This window comes from Neoarius graeffei, chromosome 14 (genome assembly GCF_027579695.1).
Source record: "Neoarius graeffei isolate fNeoGra1 chromosome 14, fNeoGra1.pri, whole genome shotgun sequence".
Classification (NCBI taxonomy): domain Eukaryota; kingdom Metazoa; phylum Chordata; class Actinopteri; order Siluriformes; family Ariidae; genus Neoarius; species Neoarius graeffei.
Window position 1 is genome coordinate 38,289,988 of NC_083582.1, and position 18,340 is coordinate 38,308,327.

Here is an 18,340-nt window from a genome sequence, read left to right on the forward strand (position 1 = left end):
AGATGTTTAAAATGTGTAAAAAAAAAGATGTTTTAAAAAAGCTCATATGTTTTAAATGTGTAAAAAAAATGTTTTCAAAAAGCACAGATGTTTAAAATGTGTAAAAGAAAAAAATAAAAAATGTTTTCAAAAAGCACAGATGTTTAAAATGTGTAAAAGAAAAAAATAAAAAATGTGTACAACAACCATTTTTTTTGGGGGGGGAGGCGCTGTTGTTTATTTGCTCTCTGAGGGGGGGCTGACTCTCCCACACTTTGAAAACCCCTGTTCTAAATGGATACAAATACAGATGTGAATATGAGCAGCTTGCTTGCTTTCTTGCTTGCCAGAAAAGTTCACAGGGCATCTGGTTGAGATGAAAGGTGTGCACTGGGACTAGGATCCATTGAAATGCAACAAAAAAACCTCATGTTGGCGGTATTTAATTTCAATTCACGTGGGTTCAAGGTGCAAGTATGAAAAGACCATGTTAATTCATCTATAGAATCGCAGTATTGTGTTTTTTCTGGGCTATTAACCAGTGGTTTGTTCCAGTAGCCCTACTGTAACACTGTCTTTCTAAGATTTAAAAAAAAAAAATTCTACCATATTTCTGTACAAACTGGCCCCAAATTCACAAAAGAAATGTGTTTTTATTTTTTAGAGATGCCACTAACTAAACAGAGCGCAGACTATGCGTTGTGCACATATTTGAGATCAAGGAATTTCAGGAGTTGAATAAAGTTATTTTCTGCAATTTAACATTTTCTTTGTTAGAATTTATGAATGAAGAGATCTTTTTGAAGCACTGAACAGATATGTATACTGACAGTGGCATTGCATTGCATTCCTATATCAACAGTAAGGAAATAATACCTTATCAACATGATTTATGGCTTCCAACATCCTTGCCCGTACCGTCTCATCATTTGACTTGAATTTTATGTACTGCATGAGAGAAATATGAATCATCAATTGTGACCTATTCATTGCAAAAAAAAAGGGAAGAAAAGGTCCTTTATATGTGAATAAAATTCTTACTTCAGTATTGTCAACCACAAGAAACAGCTCCACGTATCTCTGGGTCTGAAAAACCGGCTTCATCTTCTAAAAAGACGAGGAAAAGCTAAAGACATTGCGGTAGCTCTATAGCATTTTTGCACATAATGCATTTTCTCATGTGACGGCAGGAGCAATTTTAGAAACACATTACCCAGCTACTGCGTTTGAAGAGGGCTGCTGTTCTGGGTTCCTTATCATAAACTGCGCTACTGGAGTCTCCATAAACACTCCTCTTCTTCCTGAGGTATTCCTGCTTATAGAAGGCGTGGTCTCCTTCAGTGTTGTCGCTCAGCGGCTCGATCAGGTACATCTGCTTTTCAGCCCTCACAAACCCTCTACAGAGGAAATATTAGACAAATTAAATAGTCAAACATCATATTTATGTCTTGCCCATCGTGTTTATGTTTGCCCTTTTCTCCTGTATGGTATAAAACTGGGCATTACCTCATGCCAGAGCAGACTCCAACACTCACTGATGAATCCTCCATTCCATCAATATGGCCGTGATAATAACAGTGGTCCTGCAAAATAGAAATAATCCATATTCAGCTGATGATGCTTGACTGAACAAGCAATAAATATACAATGCATAAAATATGAAATATGATGTCTCATTTGAAGGTACAGAATGTGACTGAGACCAGATTTAAGTTTTAAAAAAAAAGTAAACTTACTTCAAGCTTTGGAGATGTGATCACAGTTGATCCATCTGCTTTGTAACGTATTTCAGTGTAATTAGGTCCAATGAGAAGTCTATGAATTAAATAAAAAAATGTTTTATCATTTAAAAAAAAACTTTCTTGGCTATCAATAATTTACACCTATAAATGTTTAGTTTATTCATATAAAAACAAAATTATTCAATGATTTATTCAGTAACTATGGTGAAACTAATATGAAAGGTTGCAGAACCGATGAATGTGTGTTCTGAGAGTTTAAGGTAATAAAACTGGAAAACCTAGAGGTTTTATAATGCATAATGGGTTTTTTACCTGTTTTTTTGCAAGTGTACTGTATGATTATTTCCATGAAAGTACAGCTGATATAGAAGTTTCTTAGGATACTTTTCATGTTTGTTTGATTCCGAAGTCTAGAAGATAAAACATTTATTGATCTATATAATGTATGACATACAATATTCATGACATTTCTAGTTTCACGATGCTTACGACAGAAGCATGACAAAGGCCTGAGTGTTGTGACAGCTTGCATATCAAATGAAATAATTTATTACCACAAAAAAAATCCAAACACTGTTAGGTCATGCATAGTACACTTTGTCCACTTCTATGTCCACTTAAAGCCATGACTTAATTACTGACCTGTTTATTGATGCCCTTGTGGTTCTCACCGAGTCGCTGAGGTCTCACTACATCATACCGCTCAACATGACTCATTGAAGGGATCTCAGTAAAGCTTCCTGTAAACAAAAAAACAAGTCTAAAGTTTCCCATAAACATCATAAAGTTAAGATCATCTTAACTAGGAGAGAGCGTTCACTGTTCTGCTCGATCTACCATTTAACAATGATCAGTGTGCTGTGATGTATTTGGGAAACTCCAGTCAGGACCACACAATTCTTAAATTGTGAAAAACATTATTGTGTGGTCTTACTCCTGCTTTGGACTCACCACAAACTATAGAGGAATAACATTATCAGCTGTAGCTGCGGGCGGCATGGTGGTGTAGTGGTTAGCGCTGTTGCCTCACAGCAAGAAGGTCCGGGTTCGAGCCCCGTGGCCGACGAGGGCCTTTCTGTGTGGAGTTTGCATGTTCTCCCCGTGTCCGCGTGGGTTTCCTCCGGGTGCTCCGGTTTCCCCCACAGTCCAAAGACATGCAGGTTAGGTTAACTGGTGACTCTAATAATGCCGCTTTTCCACTACCAACGCGGCTGAGTTGGGCTGAGCCGTGCGGTGCTGAGTTGGGCTGAGTCGAGCTGAGTGGGGCTGTTGGAGTTGCATTTCGACTACAACCGCGCTGAACCGTGCTGGCTGGAAGTGGGTGGACACATTGGGTGGAGTTAGCGAAAGTGGGTGGACGTCACGTGATGTCGTTAGGCGGCGCAAACAGTGACATCAGTGATCTTTTAAGCGGTAGTCTCACGACCCGGATAGTAAACAATAAACATGGAGTCGTTAGTGTTGCTGGTCTTGGTGCTGTGGCTTGTTGTCACCGACAACGCCAACAGATACTGGCAAGAGCGTATAGATGAGGCGAGGCGCATAAGGCTTCATAATTCTCGTAATTCGTAATTATTCTTCTTCCGGGTTTACGGTGTTTACAGATCCCAGCGTGCTCGCGGGGCGTGTGTGGGCATGTGAGGACACTCCTCCTCACCAATCAGTGCACAGGGGAGTGTCTCCTCACGCACCTCGCCCCACTCGGCTTGGTTTGGCTCGCTTCAGCCCTACTCCAAAACCGTGCGAGTTTTGGGTGCTAAGTAAGGCTGAAGCGAGCTGAGTCGTGCTGCTCTGAGGCAGTCGAAACGCGAGCCGTGCTGGGCTGAAGTGAGCTGAAGCGAGCTGAAGTGAGCTGAAAAAGGGTAATGGAAAAGGGTTGTAAATTGACCGTAGGTGTGAATGTGAGTGTGAATGGTTGTCTGTGTCTATGTGTCAGCCCTGTGATGACCTGGCGACTTGTCCAGGGTGTACCCCGCCTTTCGTGGGGCTCCAGCTTGCCTGTGACCCTGTAGAACAGGATAAAGCGGCTAGAGATAATGAGATGAGATGAGCTGTAGCTGCCAAAATCTATAATAGAATGTTGCTAAATCAAGTAAGACCACATATCAATCCTAAATTACAAATACAAAAGACCAAAAATATACGCAGTCTTAAAAATAAACAACTTAAATCTGTTGATTATCTTTTAATTATCTTCACATTAAGTTAATTAATAGTATGCATAACTATTGTCTTTGTATTTAATTACGGCTACAATAAGATCAAAATTTATTCTAATGTAAAATTTAGCTAGTAAACTTTTCTTTGATAGGAAAAATCCTTCTTTGTTAGCATGTAAGGATCTATCCCATTGAGTGGTTTCTTCAGTGGTGCTTGAAAGTTTGTGAACCCTTAAAGAGAATCCAGTTAAACAAATGAGACAAAAATATTATACTTGGTCATTTATTTATTGAGGAAAATGATCCAATATTACATATCTGTGAGTAGAAAAAGTATGTGAACCTTTGCTTTCAGTATCTGGTGTGACCGCCTTGTGCAGCAATAACTGCAACTAAACGTTTTCGGTAACTGTTGATCAGTCCTGCACACCAGCCTGGAAGAATTTTAGTCCATTCCTCCGCACAGAACAGCTTCAACTCTGGGATGTTGGTGGGTTTCCTCACATGAACTGCTCGCTTCAGGTCCTTCCACATTTCAATTGGATTAAGGTCAGGACTTTGACTTGGCCATTCCAAAACATTAACTTTATTCTTCTTTAACCATTCTTAGGGTCATTGTCTTGCTGCATGACTCACCTTCTCTTCAGATTCAGTTCATGGACAGATGTCCTGACATTTTCCTTTAGAATTCACTGGTATAATTCAGAATTCATTGCTCCATCAATGATGGCAAGCCGTCCTGGCCCAGATGCAGCAAAACGGGCCCAAACCATGTTACTACCACCACGTTTCACAGATGGGATAAAGTTCTTATGCTGGAATGCAGTGTTTTCCTTTCTCCAAAACATAACATTTCTCATTTAAACCAAAAAGTTCTATTTTGGTCTCATCCATTCACAAAACATTTTTCCAATAGCTTTCTGGCTTGTCCACGTGATCTTTAGCAAACTGCAGACGAGCAGCAATGTTCTTTTTGGAGAGCAGTGGCTTTCTCCTTGCAACCCTGCCATGCACACCATTGTTGTTCAGTGTTCTCCTGATGGTGGACTCATGAACATTAACATTAGCCAATGTGACAGAGGCCTTCAGTTGCTTAGAAACTACCCTGGGGTCCTTTGTGACCTTGCCGACTATTACACGCCTTGCTCTTGGAGTGATCTTTGTTGGTTGACCACTCCTGGGGAGGGTAACAATGGTCTTGAATTTCCTCCATTTGTACACAATCTGTCTGACTGTGGATTGGTGGAGTTCAAACTCTTTAGAGATGGTTTTGTAACCTTTTCCAGCCTGATGAGCATCAACAACGCTTTTTCTGAGGTCCTCAGAAATCTCCTTTGTTCGTGCCATGATACACTTCCACAAACATGTGTTGTGAAGATCAGACTTTGATAGATCCCTGTTCTTTAAATAAAACAGGGTGCCCACTCACACCTGATTGTCATCCCATTGATTGAAAACACCTGACTCTAATTTCACCTTCAAATTAACTGCTGATCCTAGAGGTTCACATACGTTTGCCACTCCCAGATATGTAATATTGGATCATTTTCCTCAATAAATAAATGACCAAGTATAATATTTTTGTCTCATTTGTTTAACTGGGTTCTCTTGATCTACTTTTAGGACTTGTGTGAAAATCTGATGATGTTTTAGGTCATATTTATGCAGAAATATAGAGAATTCTAAAGGGTTCACAAACCTTCAAGCACCACTGAATATCCACTTCTTTTGAGTGTACTTTTTGGTTTTAATAACTTGCTTGTTTGCTGTACACAAACATGGCAATAAGTTCTCGTGTTAATCGCCCAGACTCCACTTTTGGATCATTAATCCCTTTTGACTGAGAATGCCCTGCATGCATGGTTTTATGTTGGCTCCTGGCACATCCATATAGTTTTAAATACAATACCTACTATTAAAAACAGTTTGTTTTTATTGCATTTATTTAATTCCTGGGCATCCATCTGTAACAGGGAATGATGTTGCATCCCATTAATATGTTACAATAGCTTATTAGATTCTAATAGAATAGATGAAAAAACAATTGGGGATCTTTTTTTAATGGGCCCCGACTTGTTACAAGTATGAATAACTGGGCCTTAAAGCAGAAAAGGTTGAGACGTATATCTATACCATAACAGTTTATTTGAGTTGCCTGATGTCACTCCTTCATCTTTAATTTCTAAAGTGCTCTAAAGAATCTATTCCTTTTCTTTCAGAATATAAATGATTCACTTACCCCAGTCACACAGACAGCAAAAGATGACAGCGATATAACGCATGGCTCTTCAAGTTCATAAACAAGCATCGTTTATTCTGTGAGATAAGGAAAAGGAAGACTGAAAGCACGCTTTGGCACAAGCCACGCCCCCTAGAGTGGTGACGTAATGCTGTAAATGCTCAAGGAGCTGGAGGGGAGTCTGAAACCGAGCCTGACCCACACACTACACACTTCTTCCTAGGGCACTTCTCTGACTCACTTCATCTAGTGTGGAATCTTTTCTGTATAACTAAGGAGGCCCTAAAGTCCCAAAGAGTGATATTTATTTAGTTATTATAAGATAATAACTTGTGTGCTCCATAGAATATAATCTTATTTCCAAAAGAAAGAATTCCTAAACTGTGTCTACCTCTGTATTAAAGCTTATCTTCGAAATAGAGACAGAATCACTTTTTGTTTGGATATTTTCACATGTAGAGTTGCATCTCACTTCTTTTGTGTACTATCTGAAGTGTGTAGTTTTTAGCACTAATCCATTTAGGCACCCTATTCAGAGAGAGTACAGCTATCTGAATTCAGACGTACCACGTGATATCCTCAAACAGACATTACGGTCATGACTCATGGCACTGGATTACAGGAAACACATTCCCTGTTCCACATCTAGGATCAGATATCTTACATTAAATCTGGAACAGAAATTGAATTTTTCTGGATTAATATGTCATGAATCTATACAATATAGGCCATAATATTGAAGTGGGAGGCAAGTCAATAGACTGTAGATTGCTAAATTATTTACAAATAAGTTGAGATTGTACAAGTATTCACACCCATGACTTTTATGTAATCAGTTTCTGTCAGAAGTCACACTTATAGAAGTGAGTTATTTATAATCACATGATCTGGTTTCACCAAGATGAGGACGAGTTACCTTTTGAGTCTGGCTCCTCTCAAGGTTTCTTCCTCATGATGTCTCAGGGAGTTTTTCTTTGCCACAGTCACCTCAGACTTGCTCATTAGGGATAAATAAATTGATTAGGGATAAATGTATTCGTTCTTATGTTTAAAATCTTTATTTTTATGTCAAGCTGCTTTGAGACAATGTCTATTGTTAAAAGTGTGATATAAATAAATAAACTTATGACATAATTAGTTGAAGTTGTGTGCAAGTAAAGTGTCATGTGATTTGGATAATAAATACGAGAAGGGTACTCAGTAGAGTGGATATCTCCACCAAGCCACATATTATCAACACCAAAATCAAATCACTTGAACCGAGGATAATACTAAAGCTGGACACCAAATTTCATCCAAGTCTGTTCACTACTTATTGAGTTACGTTAGGAACAGACAAAACAAAAAAATCCTGGATCCACATACATATACAGATTTGCATCAAAATCTATTCAATTGTTCCCTGGCCCATGGCTCACCTTTCCTTCAAATTTTATCAAAATCCATTCACTACTTTTTGAGGTACATCGGGAAAAGACAAACAAACAAACAAACAAGAGGTGAAAACATAACCCAGGTAACAATCTGTTCTTAGAAGGTCCTGAGTTTGAGGGAGGAAATGCGTACCTAAACAAGCAGCATCATGAAGATCAAGGAGCTCTCAAAACAAACACGTCTCAGGCAACATTCTTGAAAGTATCAATCAGGGTTTCTATCTATGTATGTATTATGTACATATATAATCCTGAACATTGAACATCCTGACAAAATGGGGGAAAAATACCACAAATGCAAGTCTGCTTTGAGGAGGTCACCCACTAAGTCAGTGACTGTGTAAGGGGGGCATTAGTCAGAGAAGAAACCAGGAGGCCAAGGAAAATACTCAACATGATGCTACTACCTCCATGCTTCACATTGTGTTTCCAGTCAACCTAACCCTTTTTTCCAAAGGCCAAAAAGGTACATTTTGGACTCATCAGACCTCAGACTCGTTTTCCACATGTTTGCTGAGTCTCCAACATGCATCACGGCAAGCTTCAAACAAGATTTCATATGACTCACTACTCATCTATAAAGCCTAGCTTTGTTGAGTGTCCAAACTGTGAACAAATTCTCCCATCTGAGCCATGGATCCCTGTTGCTGCTTCAGAGTTACCCTTGCCATCTTGTTTACTTTTGCAAGGTATTGTATAACCTCATGTCTTAGACAGATTGAAGGCCTTTGCTGACATTTTAACCAAACAGCCTAATTTTTCAAATGAAAATTTATGCCAACTTTGTGCTTTATACCATGTCTCTTAGTTCAGCATTACCAGTTCTGATCATACAGTTGGCTTTACTCTTTGGTTCTGAATTACAAGAGGATTTTGCAATATAATAGAAAGGATTAACGGGTGAAACGCTCTCCCAATGTACATTAGAGGGCAGACTGGGATTAGATTCCCCAGCATTTCTCCTAAACTGCTTCCATTTCCATTGTTATATTAGCAAAGCAGGGTAGATTGGATTAACATTTTGCCCAGCATGACTCACTTTTACAAATAAAATGATTACATGATCCACTTGTACTCAGATAATTATCAAAATTAACGATAATAATAGGCTGATGTGATGAGTAATGGGTACAGATTGTCTCACATTACAAATCACTGTACTATCATCATCAGCTGGCTCAGGATATGTGTGTGTGAGACAAAAGTAAAACAGAAATATGTATTGATGTATGTCTATTGAGTTTTACTTGATGCACATTATAAACAGCACAACAACAACAACAACAACAATAATAATAATAATAATAATAATAATAATAATAATAATAATAATAATGCATGGTGGTACAGGGGGTTGTGTCCAGAACTCACAGCTCCAGGGTCTTGGGTCTGATCTTGAGTTCAGATTACTGATTATGATCTGGGTAGATTCTGTGCATGTTCTTCCCACATTCATGTGGGTTTCCTCTGGGTTCTCGTTTCCTCCAACTGTCCAAAAAAATGTAGGGGAATAGATTGGCTATGCTAATGTTCCCCTAGCTATGAATATGTGTATGTATGGTGCCATGTGACGGACTAGCATCCCATCTGGGGGGAATTCTCCCCCATTGTGCCCAGTGTTACCAGGATGGGCTCCAGATCCACAGTGACCCTGATCATATGCAGGTAAAGTGGTTACTGAAAGTGAGCAATAATAATAATAATAATAATAATAATAATAATAATAATAATAATAAAACTCTTTATTATCCTTTGTTAAACAGTGAATCAGTTTTTACAGTAGCTTTGGGAGTGGATCATGTTTTAGGATAGTGTTCCACCACAACGCCACATCGGGATTCAGACCGGACATTATATCACTCCCACTCACCTGATTATTCATTGCTCCTGTTTCCTGTTAAACTCTCATTCAATTCAGTGTACATATACCAGAAGTGGACAGTAACGAAGTACATTTACTTGAGTACTGTACTTAAGTACACTTTTGGAGTATCTGTACTTTGAGGGTTTTTTTTGGAAACATGACTTCAACTTCACTATCCCTTACAAAAAAGAAGTTTATTCAAGTGTGCTTCTAGTGTACCTCTTTTTAACTAAAAATAAGAGAGTATGCTTTCAGTTTACTTTTTATTTACTTATCAGACATATACTTAATAAAGTTATACATAAGTATACTTGGCTTATCCTAAAAAGTATATAGAAAAGTCTAAGTATATTAAGCTTATACTTAAACTTTTGATCAAGATATACTTAACAAAAGTGTAATAAAGTATTAAAATATTTGTGCCTTATGTTTAAGTGTACTTGCCCTGTAGTAAATTTTGATTTTTAAAGAAAATGAATATGTTCTTAATCCTGAGTATTTGTTGCTATTTTGTGAATTCTTACCTTTATAACTTCATTGTAACTTAAGGTACAAAACACTTAAGCTGTCTACTGGTAGTGTGCATGAGGTAAGGTTTAGGGCTAGAAAACTAATAGTATACCTAGAAGGGTAATTGCAGTAAACTTCAAAACTAAAAAGGGGACTAGATGTATATAACCAGTAACTAATAGTATATTTCCAATATGCTATAAAGTATACTTTTATAAACTAAAAAGTGGACTAGAAGTGTGTAACGAGTAAACCAGTAGTATATTTCCAGTATACTACAAAGTATACTTTAGTAAACTAAAAAGTGGCCTAGAAGTATAAAACAAGTAAACTCATAGTATATTTCCAGTATACTATGAAGTATGCTTTTGTAAACTAAAGAGTGGACTACAAGTATAGAACTAGTAAGCTATTAGTTTACTTGTGGTATACTTGCAGTACAAAATAAAAAATACTAGTTGTATACTCAAAATTTACTTCTCTTTAGACTTAAAGTATACATTTTATAAACTAAAAGTGGGCCAACTTAGTCCCAAGAAGTATTTAATTAGTTTACTTACAAGTATACTGTAAGTACATTGATATCAGTATACTTGGTACACAAAAGTATACTTAAGGAAATACTTTAACTTTACTTAAGTATACTTAATAAAATTAACTTGAAATATACTTCTTTTTGATAAAGGTACATTTGAAAGACAAATATCGTACTTTCCACTCCACTACATTTCTGTCAAGGTCCTCGTGACTCGTTACTATGAAGCAGCTTTGAAAGTGGATGTTTTTTCTTTTCTGAAACGTAATTGTTTTTTTTCGCAGGTGACACTGAGACAGCCTATTAGTAATCACTAGGGTCACGTCCATAGACTGGATAAAATCAAATTCAATTATTTCTCCACAGCATTATTTGAACACAATCGGTTGATGGCAGAATGAAAGGAGGCATGCACTCATGGCCATACCTAGAACCCATGTTTCAGTTTTCTGAAAGGATTAAAGATATGTTTCGTTTTAAGTGTTTGCTCTGTTTGCTGAAAACGAACCACATCACGGCCTACAAAAACTCTTTTCAACCTGCAGAAGCATATTGAGGTATATAAATGTTTTATTCCAAGAGAAAGCTTGCAATGAAGTTGTCTGTGCTTTTAGAGCTAGCAATAATGTTGCAATAGCTATGCAGTCTGGTTAGTCAAATGACTTTCTATGGATTTACCCGCCAAGTTGCCATCGCCTTGTCCACGGCTAATGAGAACACTTAGCTAGTTAACTTGGACACCGTTAATTAGCATGTAAAAATGGAGTTATGCTAACATGAATAATGTTAACTTATCTGAAGTCCTTTCAGAAATATGTTTTAGCATAATCTTACCAAATAAACAGAATGTAGAAATCTTTCTTTTCTAGTAGCGTTAGAATAGCCAGACACAAACAGGACAACGTAGTGTATGCAATTCAGTGCAGTGAGGAATGTACAGACCCGTATATTGGGAAACAAAACAACCGCTTCACAGGTGTATGGCTCAACACAGGAGAGCCAGTTCCTCAGGCCAGGACTCTGCTGTCTACCTTCATCTTAACAACAAAGGACACTCATTTCAGGATTGCAACGTACGCATTTTAGCCAGAGAGGATTGTTGGTATGAGCGAGGAGTTAAAGAAGCCATTTTTGTCAACCTGGAACGGCCATCTCTGAAAAGAGGTGGGGGTCTAAAACATAATTTATCAGCCATCTACAATGCAGTCCTTGGCACACTTCCCAGACAATTGAATGCACACCAAAACCCAGCTGTTTTCAGTGACTCACAGGAGGACAGAGAGAATCAGCATTCCATTGATCAACTTAATGGGCAATCCATTGATCACCCTAACGACTCTCGAGGCCGTTCACATCCAGCCCCCAGTGACCCACACCAACAGGATGACTCAACGACACCTTAGATGAGCTTTTCATCCATGAGAGGATAAATACCTGATACTCCCTACTAGTCAGACAGAACTGAAGAAGCCTTTTGGATGAGAGGTGAAATGTCTTCAAGAATCTTCAAGCAAGTCCAGTTGCTCTCTTTTACAACCCACAGCTAGTAGCGTTAGCTACCCAATATGATTTCGAGTTTGAAAAGAGTTTGCTAGCATGTCAGGTGGAGCTTCACTGACTAGCTTAACGTTAAACCACCATGATGGCACAGCAGGCGTTCATTTTGTGAATTCACATATCTGTCTTTGGTAGCAGCACTCGGTATTGTAAGCATTGTGGCAATAATACAACAATGCATTGACAGAAAATGTACTTTTAATACTTACACTACCATTCAAAAGTTTGGGGTCACTTTGAAATTTCCTTATTTTTGAAAGAAAAGCACTGTTCTTTTCAATGAAGATCACTTTAAACTAATCAGAAATACACGCTATACATTGCTAATGTGGTAAATGACTATTCTAGCTAAATTCTACTAAATGTCTGGTTTTTGGTGCAATATCTCCATAGGTGTATAGAGGCCCATTTCCAGCAACTATCACTCCAGTGTTCTAATGGTACAATGTGTTTGCTCATTGCCTCAGAAGGCTAATGGATGATTAGAAAACCCTTGTACAATCATGTTAGCACAGCTGAAAACAGTTTAGCTCTTTAGAGAAGCTATAAAACTGACCTTCCTTTGAGCAGATTGAGGCTACGTTTACATTACGTCGAATCAGCGGATCATCAGATTAATGTTCTTAAAATGATTCGCGTTTACACTAAAACCGTTAGCCATGCACACAGCAACACCAATACGCGGATACGCTCGGCTCCGCAGGCATCCTGCGCTCCAAATCACTCCGCCCTGAACAGCGAGTGCCCTCTGGAGGGTGTGCACTCCGGCCCTGCGCAGCTCACAGAGCACGCGAGTGAAGTGAACAAGCCACGATTCGGGACTGAGCCGCTGTGTGTGAGATCCCAGCGCATATCACTTATTACTTGCAAGTGGAAGGATGGCAAGCCTAAAGACAATCATAACTACACAATGGGCAGTATTTGCATCAGTATTTGCAGTATTTTCATACTTTTATACTCTTTAATGAAAGGTGATACAAGGCGGAAGTCTGCGCCGTTTTTCAGCAGTCGCGTCACATGACCAACGCCAGCGAATCAGGAAGGTGGATGTCACAGTGACGTTGTCCAATGAGACGCCAGCTAGAGCTCAGCACAGCGTATTCGCGTATTCTCAATGTTTACACAGCACCGGAGCTGATACGATCTAGATTGAATACGTGGACGCTGGCGGATTCCCGTTTCCCCGCTTTTTCAGGGGGGTTAATGTAAACGGACAGTGCATCCGCGAAGAAAACGAGACAGATACGGTCTAGTGTAAACGTAGCCTGAGTTTCTGGAGCATCACATTTGTGGGGTCGATTAAATGCTCAAAATGGCCAGAAAAATGTCTTGACTATATTTTCTATTCATTTTACAACTTATGGTGGGAAATAAAAGTGTGACTTTTCATGGAAAACACAACATTGTCTGGGTGACCCCAAACTTTTGAACGGTAGTGTAAGTATTTTTAAAAGCAAGTACTTCAGTACTTTGACTTAAGTAAAAATTTGACTGGACAACTTTCACTTGTATTGGAGTAAAATTTGACCAGTGGGATCTGTACTTAAATAATGAAGTTGGGTACTTTGTCCACCTCTGATATACGTATACCAGTTCACTTACCAAGCTCCATTACAAGGTTAGTGATTTCCTGAGTGCTGCGACTCTGTAATTCCTGCTTCTGTCCTTCATTTTTGTTGATTGCGCTTTGCTTGTCTGATCTGATCGATTGACCGCTGTCTGATTACTGACTACAGGTTTGTCTGCTGAATTGAATTATCAATAAAAGGCTTGCACTTTCATCCTTCTGCCTCCACTTTGTGACATACAGAATGGATGTGTGTTATTTGTCATCCACCAAGCAACTGATAACATTTATCATTTTCATTTACAGGAAAAAGAGTTGGTATTATTTTTCTTAGCTGAATAATGGTATTTATTTTATTTCTTATAAAGCACAACACATAAACAAGAAGGTTAAGTGTTCCTGAAAATGAATGTGAAATATACTTTGCTTTTCCTGCAAAGCAAGGTCACAACCGTCCTTTTATTCACCATCACCAGAAGCTAAAAATTGTCCATCAATAAAAAGATGAAAGCAATTAAATTTGTAAATTACTGTCCTGTTAACCTTTTGAAGATAAAGTTTTATTGCATCTGGATTATTACAAATTAAAATTATTTATGGAGATAGACAGACCTGCAATGACCTGATGACTTGTCCAGGGTGTACCCTGCTTCTCGCCCATAGTCAGCTGGGATAGGCTCCAGCTTGCCTGCGACTCTGTACAGGATAAGTGGTTACAGATAATGGATGGCTGGAGATGGACATAGTACATACCTTTCACTTGCTTAATGCCTTTTATTTCAATTTATTTCACCTCTCTGATAAATTACTTACATATGAATGTAAACTTTATGTAAATATGACATCTAAAAATGATTGTGTATAATAGTAATTTAGTCACAGTTGAAAACATACTTGTATTTAAAATAGGTCTTTTGACCCAAACAGAATATAAAAGGTTAAAGAAAATTTATGAAAGTTATTTTCTGAGCTCATTACTACCTTTCTTCCAACCAACCTACCCCTTTAGTTGAAACTGCCTCATAAGCTGCCTTTTAAAAAAGATGCAGACTTGAACAGCTCTGTTCTGGCTGAAAGCCGAACTAATTTCTCACTCAATTTCTGACATTCAGTAAGCGCTTTATCCTGATCAGGGTCATGGTGAATCCCAAGCCTGTCCCAGGAACACATGGGGTGAGGTGAGTATACACTGTGAATAGGTGCCAGTCCATTGCAGGGCATCATATACACACATACACACACATTCAGACATTCGTTCACACCAAGAGGCAATTTATTTTAACCAATCCACCTACTGGTATGTATTTGGGAGGTGGGGAGAAACCTGAGAACCAGAAGGAAACCTGTAGAGTTGATGTTTTGGAATTTAAATGATTAACACAGGCATTAAATTATTTTAAACACTGAGAACTACACATACAAGATTAGAGTTACGCATGTGCTTAGCATGTCTACTTTTCACTGATATGAAATCAAATGAAACTTATTCATATTGCCGTTGTGTAAAATCTGGTTCTACTGCTCACATGCATTTTTTACAGTACAAGTTTATGCATTATCTTATGTTGCTCATAGGACAAGTCCTACCAGTGTTCCTACTAATTATCCCCCGCCCAAACGAAGTTTGGCGGGGGGATATAGAAATGGGTTCCATCCAGCTGTCCATCTGTCTGGTCACGTTTTCATTTCCAGGCCATATCTTTAAAACTACTGAAGATATCTTCATGAAACTTTGTATACAAGCAACATGTGATCTGGTGCCTTTTGGTATTTTGGATTTTTGAAAAAAAGTATTTTTAAAATTTTTACATAAAAAATAGACTTTGACTTAGTTTCTAAGAGTAATATTCATTTCCAGAGCATATATCCAAAACTATTCATGATATGGATTTGAAACTCGATATGCATGTTAACAAAGTGATGTGCCTTTTCATCCTAAGAAATTTGAGAAATCTTAATTTTTCATGTTTCTATGGAAACAATTTCAGACGTAGTCTCTCAGGTTAGTCTTAGGGGTAAGTTTTGTTTCTGGAGCAGAACTTAAACTATGAGTGGTATGGTCTTGAAAGTTGGTATGCAGCATGTGTTGATTAAGTAATGTATATACAGTATGCCTTTTGATACTAAGAAATGTGAGAAATTGTAATTTTTAGCTCACCTGGACCAAAGGTCCAGTGGGCTCATGCCACGGGCTGCTAAGGTCAGTGTAAAGAGGTAGGGTTGGTTTCCTGCAGCAGAACTTGAAAAATGTGACAAATAATAATATCTTGAAACTTGGTATATAGTTGGTATATAGGGCGGGGGATATAGATGACTGTCTTCTTGTTTATTTGGCAATTAGTCTTCTCTGGTCTGCTATCTACAAGACAAGGCTTCGTTAATCAATACTTTGCCCAGCTTGAATTGCTCTCACATGACACAGAACAACTATTAATAAGAAATTGTGATTTTAAAAGATTGCCTCAATGATTCTTAACTTATCCAAATAATTCTGCACATTAAAGATTTTCCCTGCAAGAATTCTGCATGAAAGAATTACTATTCTTTTGATTTTGTGTCTTCTGACAGTGGTTTAAGGAGAGCTTACATCATGCTGGAAAGACTTTGTGTGTGTGTGTGTGTGTGTGTGTGTGTGTCCCTCATACAGGAAAAAAAAATTATAAGAGGAGTATAAGACGATATTTTATAGGATAGCCAAGACTGCAGAACTGTGTGCCAGAATGCTGAAAACCAAATACCCTTCAGCTGGCAGTCTCACATACACACACACACACACACACACACAGCTTTCAATCATTCATATTCATGTCTGTACACTATATTCCTTGGATGTACAGTAAATATAAAATGTCAATTCCATCCATCCATCACTGCTTATCCTGTGCAGGGTCGCGGGCAAACTGGAGCCTATCCCAGCTGACTGCGGGCAAGAGGCGGAGTACATCCTGGACAAGTCACCAGATCATTGCAAGGCTGACACAACCATTCACACCTACAGTCAATTTAGAGCCACCAATTAGCCTAACCTGCTGGTCTTTGGAGGAAACTGGAGCACCCGGAGGAAACCCACGCAGACATAGGGAGAACATACAAACTCCACATAGAAAGGCCTCTGTCAGCCACTGGGCTCAAACCCAGAACCTTCTTGCTGTGAGGTGACAGTGCTAACCCCTACACCACCGTGCTGTCCTCATATAACTGCATGTTAGCTGTGAGTTTCAAACCCAGAACCTTCTAGCTGTGACTCAGTGCTACTAACCATTGCACCACCATGCCACCAAAATGCTTACTGGTACCCCAGGGCAGTTTCCTAAACCATTTCTTAAGCCCCGCACTTGATCAAAATTTTTACTCTCTCCCAGCTGCAAAGATACCTGAACCAGATATTCAGGAAGTGTTGGAAATAAGTGTTTGGAGGACAAATAACATTGCAGTTTATTTAAATGCATGCAAATGACATAAAACATGTGTTTCCCAGTTGGTGAAGCTTAGTAAATTTGGTTAATTCTCAATAGAAATCATATGGATGTCAGAATGCAGGCACTTATGGATATAAATGCAGAGGAGAGCGGGGAAGCAGACTGTCGATGATGCCAAAATGATAGACTAGATGCAAGGTCAGGAAGCATGCGAGGGTCGGGCGATCGGCAAACTACATAGAATAGATGAGACAAAGAGCGTAAATGAAATAAGGCTAGCAAAGGTAAAAAAATTGAGATGCAGATAGAGAATAGCAAGGCTTGATATGGACTGGATGAAACAGAACGATACTTCACATGGGAGTGGTGTTTCAGAGTGGCTTAAGTAGGGGAAGAGCTAATTAGGGAGATGAGTGTCAGCTGTGATTAACACTCTGGTGACAGAGGGTGCTGTAGATCTTGGGGCTTGTAGTTCTGAGTGTCTATGTTAGTAGTTTGTGTGTCTTTGGCAGGTTTACTGACAGAGCCCCCCCCCCCGAGGAACTCCCTCTGGGAGCTGAAGTTTTTCAAGGACGGTCCCTACCTCGAGGTGCTGGTTTGTGTGGATGTTGGGCATGGAATTCTTGCCTGAGGAGAGGGTCTAGGATGTCTTTGGCAGGAACCCAGCTTTGTTCTTCTGGTCCATAACCTTCCCAATCTACCAGGTATTCGACCTGTCCTCTCTTATGTCTGGAGATGAGGATCTTATTTACCTGGTAGATGGGTTCCCCCTCTAGAAGGTGTTCAGGGTGTTCTTGGACTGGAGTGTTTTCAGCAAGAGGGCCCAGGATAGCTGGTTTAAGGTTGGAGACATGAAACGTGGGGGATAATCTGCTGTGAGGGGGGAGTTCTAGGTGCTAGGAAACTTTGTTAATGCTCTGTAATACCTCGAATGGCCCAAGGTAGTGTGGCTAAAGCTTTCTGCAGGTGTTGGGCTCTCTAAGCTTTCTAGTGACCACCCATACTCTATCGCCTGAGGAAAAGTCTGGATTTTCTCCTCTGTGTTTGTCCGCATACTCTTTATACTTAGCATTGATTGTTTCGAGATGTTGATGAACCTCCTCCCATATCATTTGGCTGTGTGCGAACCAATCCTCCACGGCCTGTACTTGGCTTGGTGCATTGTCCCAGGAGAATGGGGTGGTTGATAGCCGAGTATGCACTGAAATGGTGTTAATTGTGTTGCAGAGTGTCTGAGGGAGTTTTGTGCATACTCAGCCCATGGGAGAAAGCGTGCCTAGTCCCCCTGGTTGTGCATGCAGAAGATTCTCAGGAAGCAGCCAATTTCCTGGTTGGC

The 18,340-nt window shown here is 39.1% G+C and overlaps 1 protein-coding gene across 1 annotated transcript in view; it reads right to left on the minus strand.

Annotated features, from left to right (window-relative positions):
- The window catches only part of adam8b (ADAM metallopeptidase domain 8b), a 31,497-nt gene extending 25,261 nt beyond the window's left edge, over positions 1-6,236 (minus strand). Inside the window, exons 1-8 of the mRNA XM_060939603.1 lie at positions 6,120-6,236; positions 2,364-2,461; positions 2,034-2,131; positions 1,716-1,794; positions 1,486-1,562; positions 1,193-1,376; positions 1,021-1,086; positions 856-927 (exon numbers count right to left, since the gene is read on the minus strand). Coding sequence (XP_060795586.1) covers positions 856-927; positions 1,021-1,086; positions 1,193-1,376; positions 1,486-1,562; positions 1,716-1,794; positions 2,034-2,131; positions 2,364-2,461; positions 6,120-6,162 — 717 coding nt within the window. The 5' untranslated portion in view covers positions 6,163-6,236. The remainder of the gene's footprint in view (positions 1-855; positions 928-1,020; positions 1,087-1,192; positions 1,377-1,485; positions 1,563-1,715; positions 1,795-2,033; positions 2,132-2,363; positions 2,462-6,119) is intronic.
- Positions 6,237-18,340: the final 12,104 nt, after the last annotated feature.